The following is an 18,619-nucleotide window of genomic DNA, read 5'->3' as shown; positions in this document are numbered from 1 at the left end:
CAGTCTCCCATTTCCTCTTAATCTTTAGATATAGTAGGTTTCTTCCACACCTGAGGGTACAGTTGTTTGAATATTTATGAATAAAGTCTTATATTTGATTATTTTCTTTTTTTTAATAGAAAACATATCCTAACAGTACTTACTGGTAAATTTTTTGGTCCAAATTTTGTTTTTTCTATACGCCCATAAGCATCGGTCTCCTTCACATTTAATCGAGGGTGTGGCATTGTACACCATATCCAGCTTCATAAATAAGACAGAAACAGTACAGGTTAGCCCTTCTGCGAACCACTGGATTTCTCTTCCTTTTTTTCCCCCACTCACCAAGGTGTCTATAGAGAAACCCTTGACCCAAGGAGTTTCTTAATAAGAACTTAAATCGGGCAGAGACTAGCAGCAAAGTTAGGGAGAGGTGAGGCGTATATGGGTCCTTTGAGGAAAAGCCCAAGGTTTCCTTAAGCCATTCGAAAGAAGAGCTTCCTTCCATGACATTTTTCCTTGAATACGAGATCTTTACATTCAAAAGTTTCAAACAACTTTAACGGTGAAGATGCTGACCCACCCAGAACAAACGACTTCCTGTGTGTGCGCACACCAGACAACTGAAAGGAGTGTTCAGGTACAAAGTGGACAAACACTGGCCCCTGGTAGATATTAAAAAATAATTTATTAATATTTAGCTGAAATTTTCTCATTGTATGCATTTACAGAGTACTTTTTTTTTTAACTCCTCAAAATTGCTTTGCCGCCATCTGACTATAAAGATAAAGGGAGATTAATGGCTTTGGGCACTCCCTTAAGAAGTAAAGACAGAGCTTACAAATGGACAGTTAAGATAAAATTCTCAGATGCAGTCAGATATTGAGACCAGGAGAGGGACTGCCATCTGTCTCGGGGAAGCTTTCATGTACAAATGTCCTTCCCTAGGTTGGAGGCAAAATCAGCCGACACTTTCAAGGACCACTTCCCTATTTGCTTCTGACAAGTGGTCTCTGGTGAGCAGCCACCATCTTCAGCCCCAGCCCACACATCCTAGAAGTTGGGGTGCAAGACACCCACATAGAGCACTTGGAGTTCCTGCCTCCTTGGCAAACCTTCCACACAGTCAACATATCACAGCCTATGCAATTTCCATGCTAGGGGTCGTGATGGTTGAATAAGAACGACTGTCATAGGCTCGTATGTTTGAATGCTTGGCCATCAGGGAGTCACACTATTTAAAAAGGATTAGGATGCTGCCTTGTTGGAGGAAGCCAGCCATGTGGGGGTGGGCTTCGAGGTTTCAAAAGCTGACACCAGACTGTCTCTCTGTCTCTCTGTCTCTCTGTCTCTCTGTCTCTCTGTCTCTGTCTCTCTCTCTCTCTCTCTCTCTCTCTCTCTGTCTCTCTCTCCCTCCCTCCCTCCCTCTCTCTGTCTCTGCCTTCATATCAGGATGTAGCTCTCAGCTGCAGCTACAGTCCCATGCTACCCCCGCAATGAGGACATTGGACTAACCTCTGAAACTGTAAGCAAGCCCCCAACTAAACACTTTCATTTATGAGTTGCCTTGGTCATGGCCTCTCTTCCCAGCAATAGAGCGGTGACTAAGACAGGGGTCTTCATCAGGGACCCCACAGGGAAGTAGGAGAAAAACTGGCAGGACACCTACAGAAGTTGAATCCGGGTTCTTCCTTCTAGCCCCGTGCTCCCAGAAATAGGTAAGATTCAGACTCAGAATATTTGAAAATGGCCGTATACCTGGACTCTTCTCCGACTGGATCATAACTCAAATTAACCCAGTTATTCTAATCTACATTCTGCCACGTGGCTGCTCACCTGTGCTCAGGAACCGTGTGTCAGACTGGTCACATCTTCCCCAGGTGAAGATTCTATCCCACAATTCTTTCTGCCTCCCTGATGTCCCACCTTCTATTCTACCCTTTCCTATAAGCCATAGGCTTTCTTTTCTTTGACAGGTGATACATCCACTCAATACAGAAGATATTCTCTCCACATATACAATGGTCTTTAGGTTGTTAATTTGTCTGCTGGCAAAGACTTCTTTGAACATTGGTAGGAAGAGATCCAGGGGCAGGTCCTCCTGAGCTGAGATGGCCAAAGCCTCAGCCCTCAGCAGCAGCTGCCTTGCCAGCTCCAGGAGTGTAGATGAAACTGGTCCAGCACCCCGATGGCTCTTCAAGGTGAAAAACCATGGGAAGCAGAGATGGATTCTGGTGACAGGGCTCCTAGTCCCAGCATGGCCAGGATTACATTCCCGGGTCTTAATTTGTCTTACTTCTCATTCTCTCCATTGTCATCGGTGGTTAACGGGCACAGTGTTGTGACTCTCCCGTAACAGTCTGAGACTTGAGCTGAGGTTTCCTGGTGGAGGGCCACTTTGTGGCATTGCAGACTCTGTCTTTAAACCAAGACTTCAGGGTGTTTCCAGTGTAAACACTACCATTCCGATCCTGCCTGTCTGTGGCACGGGGCTTATGTTTTGGACTTGGCTAACCCTCCCTTCGGAGGAGGCAGCAGCCACAGCGTCTGCCAACGAGAAGTCAGCCAAGCCCAGGCTGGTGCCAGAGGCAGGTGCAGTTTGGTATTTTGTTTGTTTGCTTTTTTTTTCTTATTTTAATTCAGTGTTGTTTTTAAATATATTAACTGATTCTTTGAGAGTTTTATAAAATGCACGTTGATCATATTCACCTCAGCTCCTCCCTTTAAGTCCTCCCATGCCCACCCCTACCTCCCTACCCCCTCCAACTCCACTCTCTGTGCGTGCGTGCATGCGTGTGTGTTTCAATTTTGGTAGCTAATAGTGCTACTGTACCCAAAACAATGAAGGGAGTTTGCGTGGGCCTAAGCAGCAGTGTATGCATGCGTTAGTGCCCACTGGTCCCATCTTCACCCAGGCTCTCTTTACCACGTTCCCCAGTTTCCTCTGCATACTTATTCACACGCAGCTTCCTCAATAACACGTTCAAGTCAATCTGACGTTCTACACCATTTGCCTCTAAGTGCTTCCCACTGCTGCCTGACCCCATGTGAAGTCCCCTCACTGTTTGGGGTCCAGTAGCACTTTTAGCTACCAAAATTGGAATTAATTACCTATTGTTTTTTCTATAAATTTTGTCAGATTAAATCACCAATTTGGGCTGAGACTATCGTTCGGTTGGCACGTTGTCGGGTAGTCTGCAGGGGATTCAGGATGTGATCCTCGGGCTCTGCATAAACCTGGTGTGGATGTTCAAGACTCTAACCCCACACTGAGGACGGAGAGACAGAAGAAGGGTCAGAAGCTCAGAGTCGTCCTCAGCTTCAGATGCCCCGTGAGTCTGCACCATTATGAAATGTATGGCACACTGTCTCAAGAACAAGCAAGCAAAACCCTCAAAATTAATCACGTACAATTTTTAAGATATTTTCTTTTATGCGTCTCGGTGTTTTTGCCTGAAAGGATGCCGAGGCACCACATACATGCAGTACCCAGGGAGGCCATAAGAGGGCATCAGATCTCCAAGAACCGGTGCAAACAGTTGAGCGTGGCCACGGGGTGCTAAGACCTGGATCTCCTAGAAGAGCAGCCATCGCTCTTGACCACTGGACCATCTCTCCAGTCTCGTGTGGAATTTATAGTTTATGTTCTGGAAGTCAGAAGTGCTAAACCGGCTGAGCTAAAATCAGTTGCTACTAGAAAAAAACATCTCCTTTTTCTTTTTGCTTTGACGGCTGCCTGCATGCCTTGGCTCCCGGGGCTCTTTTCTGACATATTTCTATCATCGCCTGTCAGTCTCTGTCTCTCGATTATCTCATCAACACACTCAGGACGTGACTGGCAGCCCTCAGCTGTGGGGTTTGAAAGTGAATGCCACCCCGCCCCCCATAAACGCAAGTGTTTTAACCCTTGGTTCTCTATTGGTAGTTCTGTTTGGGGCGGTTACGGAGCCTTTAAGAAATGGAGCATTGGGAGCTGGGGATTTAGCCCAGGCCCTGGAAGGGCCTAGCTTACCTAGGAAGCGCAAGGCCCTGGGTTCGGTCCCCAGCTCCGAAAAAAAGAACCAAAAAAAAAAAAAAAAAAAAAATGGAGCATTGGGCTTTGAGAGTTTGTAGCCTTGCCCTATTTTCAGTCTTCCGCCATCTAACAAACTGACATGAGCCAGTTTCCTGCTCCAGCAGCCTGCTGTTGTGCTGTCCTCACCAATTTCATGTCTCTCTGGAACTGGAGCCAAATAAATTTTCTTCCACAAGTTGCTTTTGATCACGTTGTGCTATTAGAATTTTTTTTTAAGTAACTAGCACAGAAACTGGTACCAGAGAGAGTGGGCTGTTGGGCTTTGGAGGAATGTGGAAGACTTCGGGGCTTTAGACTCAGAAAGCTACCAATGCACTTCCCACCTGTCATCAAAGCTCTCTATCTGCAGCATCTTCTCATGGATGGAGGCACAAACGCGCAGCTCTGCCCTTGAAGTTCAGTGATGTTGCTCAGCCCCTGAGATGTGCCCAAAGGCCGTCAGTGCAATGAGATTGTGGTGTTCTAAGCAAGGGATGGTTGGCTGGCCCTACTGAACATGCCGGATTTGTTGGAGAACACAGTATACTATATGAGAAGACCTAAGTGTAAATGGGCTCTTGGAATCTCTGGCTTTTGTTTTGGTTTGGTTGTTTTTCCTTATTGCCTTAGGTTGTGTTATGCTGTGGAAATGACAGCTTGGGAGTAGTGACCTGTACACATAACCTGCTTCTCCAAACTCCGAAACTCACAGTTGTGGAAAGTGATGCAATTGCTAGCAGTTTTATTCAAGTAGTGTAGGTTCACCGGGGTTTTTCTAGAAGGATCCTTCAAGGACGGGTAGGGAGCAAGGCACGTGACTGTTGCCTATAATCCCAGCACTCAGGAAGATGAGGATAAAGGATGAGAGGCTGGAGAGTAGCCTGGGCTACAAAGGAGACCAGGGAAGGTGCAGGTTCAAGGGTCAACCCCCTGCCGTCTGTCCTGACCACCCCACCCCCATCTCTCATGGAATGATGATGGAGGTGAAGCTGCTGCCTACAGTGATAGCGGAGGATACATAAGGACATAAGAGAAGAGAAGGCATCCAGCGTGATGGAATATTTACATCTCCGTGCTTGTGCCTGAGCCACGGATTATAGGTAGGATGTGATGGCGGAACACGCCCTTTCTTAAATTCAGAAGAGGGAGTTTCCTTTCCTTTTTTTAAAAAAAAAAAAAGATTTATTTATTTGCTTACTTATTTATTATGTATGAGTACACTGTAGCTGTCTTCAGTCACACCAGAAGAGGGCATCAGATCCCATTACAGATGGTTGTGAGCCACCATGTGGTTGCTGGGAATTGAACTCAGGACCTCTGGAAGAGCAGTCAGTGCTCTTAACCACTGAGCCATCTCTGCAGCTCTCTTCTCTTACTTGCTTTGTTTTGTTTTTGAGATCGATTCTTAGTGTGTCCAAACTGTGGTGGAACTCACTCATTAGCCTAGTTTGAATTCACAATCCTCCTGCTTCAGCCTCTCAAGTGACAGGATCGCAGGTATGTACCTGTGGAAGAGCATTGCTGGCTACGGTAAGACCCTTCCAACTGGAGGTTCATATTATGCTAGAAGAGGAAAATAGCTCAAGGACTCTGAGAAGAGTCGTGGCAAATATAAGGCGAAAGAGAATGTTTTCCAAAGAACATAACAATTCCTCGGAGCGATGGATATGGCTGAGAGACTTTAAAGCATATTTATTCTGGAAAGGTTCCGTGAGATCCAAGGGATTGGAGTAAAACAGTTTCAGGAAATTGGGAAGATAATATGGGATATGAATAAAAAGTTCAACATAGGTAGAGTGGTGCAGTGGGATCAGAAAGACTCATCGTCTCCCTGGGCCACAGAGGGGGCAAACACCGTAGAAGTTAAAGAGAATCCAAACAGATTCCAAGCTGTCTCTCAGGTGCAGGTCACTACCCTCGGGCATCTCAAAATACTAACGACAAGCTGAGGCACTAAATATTTAGAAAAATAATCAATGGCACCTATAAGGGTAAGACAGAAGCCTAGAAGACATCTGAGTGTGAGCTGTCAAGTGATCCAGAAGAGACCTTCTGCAATCCAATGACCCATTAATGACAGCAGGAAGGATCACAGGGAAGGAAAGCCATGCTGACTGATAAAGTCACTAGTTGGGATCTTCAGTTGCTACCAGAAGCCAATGTCAAACAGCCTTCACCCAACCGTGTGGGAAGAGAGCTTTCACTGGCCCCAGTGTGAAATGATTCCAGTGGAATGAATGGATTTGCCAAGGAATAGCGACGGGTGGTTTTCTCAGAAGAAATCCTGGGATCGTGGAAGGAAATAAGCTGACTCAGCAGAACGGAGCCGTTTCTTAAGGACGATGCCAATAGCGATCTTTGGACCAAACTGAAGTGGCCGTCAGGAGTCACGCTTGCGGGTCTGCTTTTGGAATACAGATATGCAGATGTTTGTATAAAGATAAAACCCTGGGGTGGGGATTTAGCTCAGTGGCAGACCGCTTGCCTAGCAAGTGCAAGGCCCTGGGTTCGGTCCCCAGCTCCGAAAAAAAAGAAAACAAACAAACAAACAAACAAACAAAAAAGATAAAACCCGAATACCTGAAGATAAAGAGAAAAAGATGAAGAGTGTAGAAAACTTACTCAAAACTTCCCTGACCTTGATAAAAACATGGCTATCTGTGAGGTCGGTTCCAATTTGCTTTCTGTTGTGACAAACACCATGACCGAAAGCAGCGTGGGGAGGAGAGTGTTATTTTACCTTGCAGGTTACAGCTCAAAAGAAGCCAGATCAAGAATCCAAGGCAGACACCCGGAACAGAAACCATGGAAGAGTTGGGTTGCTTGCAGGCCCACTTTCAGATCCCTTTCTTACATAGCCCAGGCCTACCTGCCTAGGGGTGGTATTGTCCAAAGTTTGCTGTGCCCTCCCACATCAGTTATCAATAAATAAGACACTTCACAGACCTGCCCATATGTGGTGGTGTGAATATACTTGGCCCGGGGAGTGGCACTATTAGAAGGTATGGCTTTGTTGGAGTAAATGTGGCCTTGTTAGAGAGAGTGTGCCACTGTGGGTGTGTGGGTTTTTTTTTTTAAGATTTATTTATTCATTTATTATATATAAGTACACCGTAGCTGTCTTCAGATACAGCAGGAGAGGGCATCAGATCTCTTTACAGATGGTTGTGAGCCACCATGTGGTTGCTGGGAATTGAACTCAGCACCTCTGGAAGAGCAGTCGGGTGCTCTTAACCACTGAGCCATCTCTCCAGCCCCCAGGTGTGTGGGTTTTAAGACCCTCATCCTAGCTCCCTGAAAAACAGTTTGCTCCTGTTTGCTTTCAGAACAAGATATTGAACTCTCAGCTCCTCTGTACCATGCCTACCTGGATGCTGCCAGATTCCTGCCTTGATGATAATGGACTGAACCTCTGAACCTGTAAGCCAGCCCCAGTTAAATGTCATCCTTATAAGAGTTGCCTTGGTTCATGGTGTCTGTTCACAGCAGTAAAATCCTAAGACAACACAGGAAGCAATTCCTCAGTTGAGATTCCCTATGTCAAGTTGACAGCTAAGATTAGCCATCGGAATGTCCTGGTTTCATCTCTGTCAATGTGACAAAAATGCCCTGGAAAACAGCAACTATGGGGAAAAGGGAACTTACCTCAGCTTTACAGTTCCAGGTTGCATTCAGTCATTGTGAGAAATCCAAGACAAGAACTTAAAACAGCTAGTCACATGTCACCCACAGTCAAGAGCACAGAGAAATTAGTTCATATATGCTCACTTGATTGCTTGCTAGTGGTTAGATACCTCACCAGGACGGTGCTGGAAAGCTGGCCCTGGAGTCATGACCTTGGGAGACCTGGTGAGCTGACCAACTCAGGTATCATCCAGGTCTAGATTCAGGGCTTTGAGTTGGTCCACCCCAACATCTACCTCATCAGTGAACCCCTAGAGCATTTTAAGGAGCCAGTCTTGCAAAACAAAAACTGCAGGATCTTCATGACACAGGGCAACAATAGGATATCTGAGAGAAATCCGGGTGAGGATCCAATATTCAGAGTGTAGCAGAAGCCAGAGGCCTTGAACCAGACCAATGACTCACTGCAATGAATATTTGCAAGTAAAGATGTTTGGACAAAAGGGTATAGTGTGTGACACACTGAGACACACCACAACTTCCAAAACAAAGACTTTTTAAATTTTATTTTTTATTTTTTACTTTTTGTTTTCTTTTGAAGGGAGGTTGCAAGGGCAGAGGACAGATATGGAGGGATGGGGAGATGAGTGGGATTGGGGTGCATGATGTGAAATTTAGAATCAATAAAAAGTTTGGAAGGAAGGAAGAAAGAGAGAAAGAAAGATAAAATAAAGGAGGATAGAAAGAAAGAGAGAGGGGGGCATCAGATTGGTCAGGCAGTGGTGGCACATGCCTTTAATCTTAGGACTCAGGAGGCAGAAGCAGGTAGATCTTTATAAGTTCAGGCCAGCCTGGTCTACAGAGCAAGTTTCAAGACAGCCAGAGCTACACAGAGAGACCCTGTCTACAAAAAAGAAGAGGAGAAAAAATAATGAAAAATTAAAAATTAAATCAAACTTTAAAAAAAGGAAAAGGAGGACGAAGAGAAACAGACTGGAAAACAACAATAACCCAACTTTGTGCTGCTTACAAGAAACTCACCTGACTAGTGGTCACACACCTAAATGAAAGTAAAAGGACAGAAAATGATATTCCAAGCAACTGAAAAGTCCAAAGAGAACAGCAATACCTGTATTTATATCTGACAAAATAGATTTTAAAATAAAAACTACACAGAGACAAAATCACTATACAGTGATCACAGCATCAAGTCAGCAACAACCAAAAAAAATATAGAGGATTATAAGCCTATCTGCACCCACTTTTATAAAGCAAATCCTCCAAGACCTAAAGGGAGAGCTGGGATTCAATATAAAAATTATGGGAACTTCAACATCTAACTATCATCAACCAAATAAGTCATTCAACAAACTTCAGAAACAAGGTACAATGTGACATGCCTGTGGTCTCAGCGTTTTGGGTACTGAGGCAGTACAACTGCTTTGAGTGCTGTGAGTTCACCAACTTGAGACCAACCTGAGCAGTGTAGCAAGACATCTTCTCAAAAGAAAGAAGAAAAGAAATAGGAAGGAGAGGAGAAAAAAGAGAGGGAGAGAGGGAAGAAGAAGGAGGGAGAAGGGGAGAGGGAGAGGGAGAAACCTTGTTAATGGAAATATGAAGTTGAGTTTATACAACCATTATAAAGATTAGCATGATGTTTCTCAAAAACAGACAAACCGAGCCCTCCTAATGATCCAGCTATCCTAGGAACATAGACAAGAGAAATGAAGTCAACATCATGGAGGTGCCTTCACAATCACATGTACTGAGTTTCTATTCACAGTAAAATAGGATCAATGTAAGTGCCTGTCTGACCGAGAATACACAAAGAATATGGAGTACATGTTCGTAATGCAATATCATCCAGCTGCAAAGAAGTCCAGTCAGAAAAATGAGGTGGAAGATACTATGTTAAATAACCCACAGGAAGAATAAAAATACTTTGTGTTCTTTGCAGAAGCTTTAAGGAGTCAATCTAAAAATAAAATAGTGCTTGCTGTGGAGGGGAGTGATATAAGGCTGGATTCAATAAGGCAGGTAGATGCATGTATAGAAAGAGATCACAGTGAACTTCATTAATCTGTGCGCTTAACATGTGCTAATTAAAACAGGTTGAGGGGTTTCTGTCTGCTACTTTGTATAGGTTCTCTATATGTAACACAAATTGACTTGGAAATTGCTATGTAACTCAAGCTGGCCTTAAACTTTCCATTCCGTCTGCCTCAACCTCTAAGAGGTGAAGTTATAAGTGTGTCACTGTGCCCAGATTGTGTTCTATTTTTTTTAAAGATATATGTATTTTTATTCTATGTGTGAGAGTGTTTTGCCTGCATGTATGTCTGTGCATCAGGGGCAGTTGGAGGTGTATCTGATCCAGACCTACTGTGTACATGTATAAAACTGTCAAAGATAAATAAAATGAATTTTAAAAAATACATTTAAAATTTCCATTATATGTTCTAAATCCAAGAGCTGTAGAATAAATATATAATTTGCCAACAATGTCTCCTAGTCTGTGGCTTGTCTCTCCGTTTTCATCTTTTAATATTTATTTTTAAAAATGATGAAATCAAATTATTGATAACTTTATAATGCATGCCTTTGGATCATAGTTTTAAAAGTTTTGCTAAACCCGAGGTCACATAGATTTATATTTTCAGAAGAAAACTTAGAGAAAGAAGTTTAGGGTTTTTGGTTCTTTGATGACACCTAGGTTCAGCTCCTGCATTAAGTGGCCGAGTGACTGAGAGTCAGTTTTAGAAAGTGGTCTTCCAAAAAAATCCTTAAGGGTGATTTTTTTTTAAATTTTAGATATATGAATAATTTGCTTTCACTCATGTATGAGCGCCACATTCATGCCTGCTTCCCACATCTGCCAGAAGGAAGTGTCACAGCCACTGGAAGTGAAGTTGCAGACGGTTGAGGGCTGCCGTGAAGTGTCAGGAATTAAACCGAGGCTTAGCAAGAACAACACGTGCTCTTAATGGCTAATCCATCTCTCCAGTCCTGCAGGTGCTTTCTGTCGTTCCAATCACTTCATAAATATACGGGTCTGCTGACACATACCTGTAAAATACCTGTAATCCCAGAGTTGGATAGCTGAGGCAAAAAATCCTGACTTTGAGGCAGCTCAGTCTACATAGTGAAATCCTATCTCAAACATAGAAAATAGCACCTTTAATTAATTTTTTTTTTAAAAATCACTTCTGCAGGAGGCCTTCAATTAGCCAGCCCCTGTAATACTAGCTCCCTTGTCTTCTGGAGAGGTGTCCAGGCTCCTGTTCCCCCCCCCCCCCGCCCCAGGCAGGCTTGGAAGGATGTGGATATTGGGAGTTTGTGTTAGGAGAGCAGTGGGATACTTGAGGCAACGCTTGGCGGGCCACACTAGAAGAAACATGGAAGACAGTGGTTCTCAGGGTGGTTTGAACTGTGGGGGCCTGGCTCAAGAGGTTTCAGAGGAGAAGAATTTCAGTATGCTGCCTAGAGATCGTTCTTGTGATACTTTTAATGAAGAATGTGGCTGCTTTCTCGCCCCTGTCTGAAGAGTCTGCCTGAAGTTAAAGCGTTGAGATTTAGATTAATTGCTTTGGCAAAGGAAATTAAACAGCCTAGAATAGACTCCGTGTGAAAAGGAGCAAGTTGAGCAAGGAAAAATACAAAACGTATGGTTCAAAGATGGGGATGGGATGGGGGGGAGGGGGTGGGGGAGGGCGAGGACCAGGAAGTGGACCAGAGCTAAATCCTGGGTTCAGAAGATAAAGGTTAAAGATTAAAAATATTAAGTAGAATTAAGGGAGTGATGACCTCCGGGCAAGACCCCACCCAACTAAGCTTCCATCTCGTAAAGAATGAGTTGAAGGACAGTTTAGATCCAGGTGTGATGGCACAGGCTCTCCGTGACTAAGGAAAGCTGCTGGGTCAGGCATGTGGCAGGGATGTCCCTGTGTGGAAGCCCAGAGAGGCCGCTGTGTGAAGCTGTGCAGGTGAAGCCTGGATCGCCTCAAGGCTCCAAGATGTTGGAGATGCCAGAGCCATGGGCTACCTGCTGAGGAGAGCTGCTAACAGGGAGTGGAAATAGCCAACGGAAAGAAGTTTGTTTCAGTCAAGCGCTTTGACATCAAACATGGAGCTGTAGAGTTTGGAGTTTGTCCAGGTAGTTTTTGGTCTCTCTTGGGTCTAATACTTCCTCGCCATGCTACCTTCCTTACAGTTTGGAACGGTAACGTACATCCTGCACCATATTATGTCTGAAGTATATGATCTGTTTTCTTCTCATTTTGATGTTATAGGAGATTACACTTAAGAGAGTTCAAAACAGAGACTTTGGACTTAGAACTTTTAAACAATTTTGAGACTCACATAGACTATGGGTACTTTTTTTTTTTTTGGTTCTTTTTTTTTCGGAGCTGGGGACCGAACCCAGGGCCTTGCGCTTCCTAGGTAAGCGCTCTACCACTGAGCTAAATCCCCAGCCCCGACTATGGGTACTTTTGAAGTTGGCCTGAATGAATTTCTGCTTTATGGAATGGCTACAAGCCTATGGGGTCAGTGAGTGGAATGTGGTGGTTTGAATAGGAATGACCAAAGTGTGGAGCAGAGACTAAAGAAAAGGCCATCCAGAGACTGCCCTAGGGATCCATCCCATACACAAACACCAAGCCCAGACACTACTGCAGATGCCAAGGAGTGCTTGCTGACAGGAGCCTGATATAGCTGTCTCCTGAGAGGCTCTGCCAGAACCTTACTGATACAGATGAGAATGCTTGCAGCCAACCATTGGACTGGGCATGGGGTCCCCAATAGAGGAGTTAAGGGAAGGATTGAAGGAGCTGAAGGGGTTTGCAACCTCATAGGAAGAACAATATCAACCAACCAGACACCCCAGAGCTCCCAGGGACTAAACCACCAACCAAAGAGTACACATGAAGGGACACATGCCTCCAGCAGAGGATGGCATTGTCCAGCATCAATAAGAGGAGAGGCCCTTGGTCCTGTGAGGGCTCAATTCCCCAGAGTAGGGGAATGCCAGGGTGGTCAGGTGGGAATGGGTGGGTGGGAGGGGGAAGCATTGTCACAGAAGCAGGGGGAGAGGATGTGGGGGATGGGGAAACCGGGAAAGGGGATATCATTTGAAATGTAAATACTTAAAATATCCAATTTTTTTTTAAAAAGTAAAAGAAGTCAGTGACAGAAAAAAAAAGAATAGGAAGGACCCCCATAGATTCATGTGTTTGAATACTTGGCCCTTAGGAAATAGCCACGGCCTTGTTGGAGGAAGTGTGTCATTTGAGGACGAGCTTTGAGAGCTCCTATGCTCAAGCTATGCCCCGTGTGGCACACAGTCTCGTTCTTCTGCCTGCAGATGTACAACCCTCAGCTCCTTCTCCAGCACTGTGTCTGCCTGCATGCTGCCATGCTCCCTGCCCTGACGATCGCGGAATAAATCTCTAAAACTGTAAGCCAGTCTCAATAAATGTTTCTTTTATAAAAGTGTGGTGGTTGTGGTGTCTATCACAACAATGAGGCCCTAGAAAAGGCAATCATGCGAACTTGGCTTGAAGAGGAAAATAGATTTTCTATGTGCACATATGCAGAAGGGCCTGCCATGTCTAGGTGTGGAATTCTACGTGCACTCATGGTGCCCATTTTCCAGTATTTTAAATTGAAATGTCTTTTATACAAAAAAATCTGAGACCTGTTTCCTGAATTGCAACAGAAACATGTACAAACACCCAAAGAGAAGCAGCGGCATATTTTAAAAGGGAATACGCAAATCACTGTGGGCATCTCTCTCACCGTTGCCAGAACACACATCCAGGGCTCCTGCTGATGATGGGGGAGATTTTCAAAGTCTTTCCACATTTCTGAGGTCCTACACATGATAGACTCTGACTCTAGACTTGTCTTACATATTGCCTTGTTAAATGCGGCTACTTAATGGGGCTGGAGAATCTGTGGGGCCAGAAAAAAAAATGACTCGGCGTGTAAAAGCACTTACCACACAGGCATGATGACCTGAACTCAACCCCCAGATCCCACGGTCAAATGAGAGAAACAACTCCCCAAAACTTGTGGTCTGACCTCCTCCCATGAGCCACGACATCATATTATACATACATGCATCCTATCCATGCAATAATGATGATAATAACTGAGCTGCAGAGATGGTCCAGCAGTTAAAAGTTCTTGCTGCTATTGCAGAAGAGCTGGGTTTGGGTTGGCTCCTTTGATACCTCCTTCTGACTTCTGCAAGCTCTTGCAATCATGTGGTGCACGTGCGTATACTCAAGATCACACACACATAGGCACACACACACACACACAGCATTAAATAAACATAAATATTTTGAAATAAACTTTAATTTTGAAGAGAGTATCTGAGCTCCCAGATTACCAACAGAGTAGGCGCCTCGCTCAATGATAGCCTCAATTCTTCTCTGTGAACCTTTGTTAAGGAGAAGAACCACACCCATCTACAGCTACCTATGGCAACCTATGTGCAGAAAAGCACAATTCATGGACAGATCCAGCAGACGCAGTGCTTCAGGAGAGCAGACGGACAGATGAACGGACAGCTTATATACTGCAGTGAACGAAAGCCTCTGCTAAGGCAGGTGGCTGTGAAACCCCTCGGGTGCAACTCGCCAGCCGTGAAAAAGTCGATATAAACGCCTCCTATAATTCTTCCCTGTAAGTCACCCTGTGCTTTAAGAGAGCTCACACCTCCAAGTCTTCCTGTTTCCCCGAAGGCATGGCTAGTGCAGGCCTCTGGGTGGTGCTTTCTCAATTAGAGCTGCTGGCCAATAGACCGAAGTCATGGTTGACACAGTAGCCTTTATTCTTCTGTTCTACTGGCTGAGCCGAGGCTCCTCCTAAGGGACAATAAGGATCTGCATCCAGAGTCATACTGCCTGAGAGTCTTGGACTCCATAGAACCTACTGCCTACTGACAGGAGCCATGAAGTCCCTATTGTCTGCTCTTATGATCATTATGTTCCTGGCCCACTTGGTCACAGGTAAATGCAAACTCTTGGGGAGAAAGAAACATTAGTCAGCCTAGAACAGGATCTTCTACATGAGTCCCTAACGTCGAGTGAGCTGTGAAACAGGGTCTAACTTCCTCAAGGCTCTCCAAGTGCAGCCCTCTCTGTGATCATAGCTTGGGGAAGAGAAAGGAAACCAGGGACCATTTCCAACAGAGGCAGAGGAACTGTGGCATCTAGAGTCCCCCTGTCCTATCGTTTGGGGCCAGTCTTGTTGGCTTCACTTTGAGGACCATGAAGATGTCTCAATGGTATTACTTCTATGTTGGAGCCCTGGTTCCTGATTATACGATTGCGGTGGTAGATGAGGGGAGACAGACAGAGGTGTGGATGTGGGGAGCCATAGGAGGCTGTTTCAGGACAGCTCTGTCTACACAGGCGCTCTCCTTCCTTCGGGCTGGTTGGTTGGTTTTGAGCCAGGCTCCTGCTCTGCAGACCAGGCAAGCCTTGAGCGTCTTGCCTCTCCTTCTGAAGGTCTGGGGTTACAGGTGCGCACTACCACACCCTGCCAGTTGTGCTTTGCCTCATTAGCTTATGTATCTTGAGACAGGGCCTGCTACATGGCCTAATCTTGCTCCAGTTCACCATCTGCCTACCTCTACCTCGCAGGCACTGAGCTTTGAGGCACACGGTACTGCTGTGGCTTTTATTTTAGCTCATTTTTGTGGAGCCGGGGACCACACTCAGAGCTTGCTCTTCTTAGGCTTCTGGCCCTGGGCTACCCCTGCAGCCTTTCTTCACTCTTGATTGACATGCAATTATACATATTTGTAGAGTATAAGATGAAATCTTTATACGGTTCATAGTGAAATGGATCAAATAAAGAGTAGTTAGAATATAGCATCTGTCACCATAGCATCACATAAACATTCACCATAAACATTCATAAACTTTGTAGTGGGAACACTCAAAACCCTCTCCACACTGCATCGATACACCCGGCACATCGTCATCAAACACAGTTCTCCTACCGGATGACAGTATACGGTCTGCTTGTCTGTGACTCTATCGCTTATAGCCACAAAACCTGAACAAAAACCAAGAAGTGTTTTAGAAATAAAGAAAGGGGTTGGGGATTTAACTCAGTGGTAGAGCGCTTGCCTAGTGAGCGCAAGGGCCTGGGTTCAGTCCCCAGCTCCGGAAAAAAAAAAAGAAAAAAGAAAAAAGGAAATAAAGAAACCTGGCAACCCTTTATCTCGACTAACAATTCCAAACATTATGACCAGCTGACACACATCTGTAGCCTGCTTCCTGCCCTTGGTTCTTGATTGGCATGTATTAGTTGTACAGAATAATTTGGCCTTCTGAATTCCCAGATTAACTGAATGGTAAACTGTGGTACAGACTCTCCTCTGAACAGAATGCAACGAGGCGGGGTATGTGCATACGTAGGCTCAGCTGTGCAGATTGCTTGTGCCAAAGAGAACAATACGTGGTAAACAATCACAGAGGAGGGGGAGAGCTGGATGCGGGAGGCTGCTCTATAAGTTTTTGGAAGTTCTGACTCAGTCCAAGGCTGTTTTCTCTACATCAGTTTTAATTTTCCTATGTCATTTCCTTACATTTTTCTGCCGTTTTAGAGACATCCACTTGGAGAGCCCCCTCCTGTGCGACTATGGCGGTTTGTAATGTGTGTAGATCATTGTAAAAAAAAAAAAAAAAAAAAAAAACCAGCACACAACCTGACTGACGTGTCACCGGGAACCTCTCCGATCCTATAGGCATATAGTGGAAGTTCCATTGCTCTGTCCGAGAGTGTCATTTCTCTGACATTACCCGGCATGCCTGCTGCTAATGGGAATAGATTACGTGGGTTTGCACCTCTTTACTTTTCTGCCTCAGATTTCCGACAGGTGTTAGAAGGCATTTTCTATTAATATCATTTAAATATCTTATAAATAAGTTTAGAACTTTTATCTAAGACACGGAACTTTCTTTTTGCGGGGCATGGCTCAGGTCCTCAGAGGAGACTGAGCAGCTGGTAAGATCCATGACCAGTGACTGATTTAATGGAGCAAGGAGCCGCTCCAGTCACTGACTGTCAACCACACACATCCATCCACTGCACCTCTTGTCTCTGTCTCGGGCTGTTTTTCTCCACTTTCTGGCTGCTTTGCTGCCCCCACTCTCCTAGACTTTGCCTTCTTAGTCATTGCGCTATTCCCAAAATCTCGCCAAGTTCTTAACTCAGGAATGAGTTAAGCCACCAAAAGTGAGGTAGGGACTAGCCTCAGAGTCTCTTTCAGATCCTTACACATTCCCACACACGGTGTAGTAGCTCACAGTTATATATGATGTGGACGTACACACAGGTACCCCTGGGAGGAGGCTCCCTGATGTGCTGTTGGAGGCTGTACAGAACTGCTCTGTCTACACAGGCGTCCTCCTTTCTTCAGGTTGGTTGGTTGGTGGGTTTTGAGTCAGGCTCCTACTCTGCAGACCAGGCAAGCCTTGAGGGTCACTCCTGTAATCTCAGTACTCAGGAGGCTGAGGCAGGCTAGCTTGAGCTACATAGTGAAATGTCCCAAACAACAATAACAAAAACCATAGAATGCACTTATAGTTCAGTACACATAGAGGTATATACAGAAAGATATACACATAGGTATATACAGAAAGAGATAGGTATAGCGTTTAGTTATATAAATATGTAAGAAATTTTTATGCTGATCCTTCCAAAATGGTCTACACTTTAGATTTATTTTTTATTTCATGTTTGAGTGTTTGCTTGTATGCATGAGGACTACCAGGGTGCAGTACCCATAGCAACCAGAAGAGGGTGTCAGATCCCCTGGAACTGGAGGTCGAGGTGACCTGCCATGTGGCTATTGGAAACTAAACTCTGGTTCTCTTCAAGAGCAGCGCTGAGCCATCTCTCCAGACCTTTAAGTGTCTGCTTCTAACAAGACAATATGTAAGACAAGTCTAGAGTCAGATTCTATCATGTGTAGGACCTCAGAAATGTGGAAAGACTTTGAAAATCTCCCCCATCATCAGCAGGAGCCCTGGATTTTGTTCTGGCAACGGTGAGAGAGATGCCCACAGTGATTTGCGTATTCCCTTTTAAAATATGCCGCTGCTTCTCTTTGGGTGTTTGTACATGTTTTTGTTACATTTCGAGAAACAGGTTTCAGATTTTCTGGATTAAAAACAATTCCCGTTTAAAATACTGGAAAAGGGGCACTGTGAGTGCGTACAGAATTCTACCCCTAGAAATGACGGGTCCTTCTGCATATGTGCACATAGAAAATCTAATTTACTTTTCAGAGAGAGTTTATATGATTAAGAAAAATAGAACAGCAATTGGCGAGAGCCTAGGAGAAACAGCGCTCAGAAGGCAGGAGTTGCTCTTGGGTTTTTGTTTGTTTGTTGAGACAGGCTCTCTCTAGATATAACCCGTGCTGTCCTGGAACTTCTGTAGTCCAGACTAGCCTAGAACTCACAACTCACAGAGATCTGTCTGTCTCTGCCTTTGCCTCTGAGTACTGGGCTTAAAGGCACTGGCCACCAACCCATGCCTGGACATGGTTTTACCTATGTCTGTTCAGGTCCCAGTTTGATGGCTTTCTTCTCTCTCTACAGGTAACTGGTACGTTCGAAAGTGTGCAAACAAATTGGGCACCTGTAGGAAGACGTGCAGAAAAGGGGAGTACCAGACAGACCCTGCAACGGGGAAATGCTCCATAGGAAAACTGTGCTGTATTCTGGACCTCAAACTTGCTGGTCAATGTGGGGGCGCAGATGGAAACCAAGCTGCTGCGGGGACACAGGCGGCAGGGGGGACACGGGCGGCAGGGGGAACACAGGGAACAGGGGGAACTGGGGCCACAGGTGCAGCGGCCACCACTGCTGCACCCTGAACGCTGCTGCCTCTTGTCTTATGACCTAATATCCCTGATTGATTAAAGCAAAGAGGCCT

The 18,619-nt window shown here is 45.0% G+C and overlaps 1 protein-coding gene across 1 annotated transcript; it reads left to right on the top strand.

The window, feature by feature from the left end:
* The first annotated feature begins 14,357 nt into the window (after positions 1 to 14,357).
* Positions 14,358 to 18,619, top strand: Defb22 (defensin beta 22). Its single transcript, NM_134391.1, has 2 exons — positions 14,358 to 14,673; positions 18,283 to 18,619. The coding sequence occupies exons 1-2, from the start codon at positions 14,616 to 14,618 to the stop codon at positions 18,558 to 18,560; spliced, it is 336 nt and encodes a 111-aa protein (NP_599218.1). The 5' UTR covers positions 14,358 to 14,615; the 3' UTR covers positions 18,561 to 18,619.

This window comes from Rattus norvegicus, chromosome 3 (genome assembly GCF_021556685.1).
Source record: "Rattus norvegicus strain SHRSP/BbbUtx chromosome 3, alternate assembly SHRSP_T2T, whole genome shotgun sequence".
Classification (NCBI taxonomy): Eukaryota; Metazoa; Chordata; class Mammalia; order Rodentia; family Muridae; genus Rattus; species Rattus norvegicus.
Note: the sequence above shows the minus strand (reverse complement) of the source record. Positions and strands in the feature narration are given on the sequence as shown.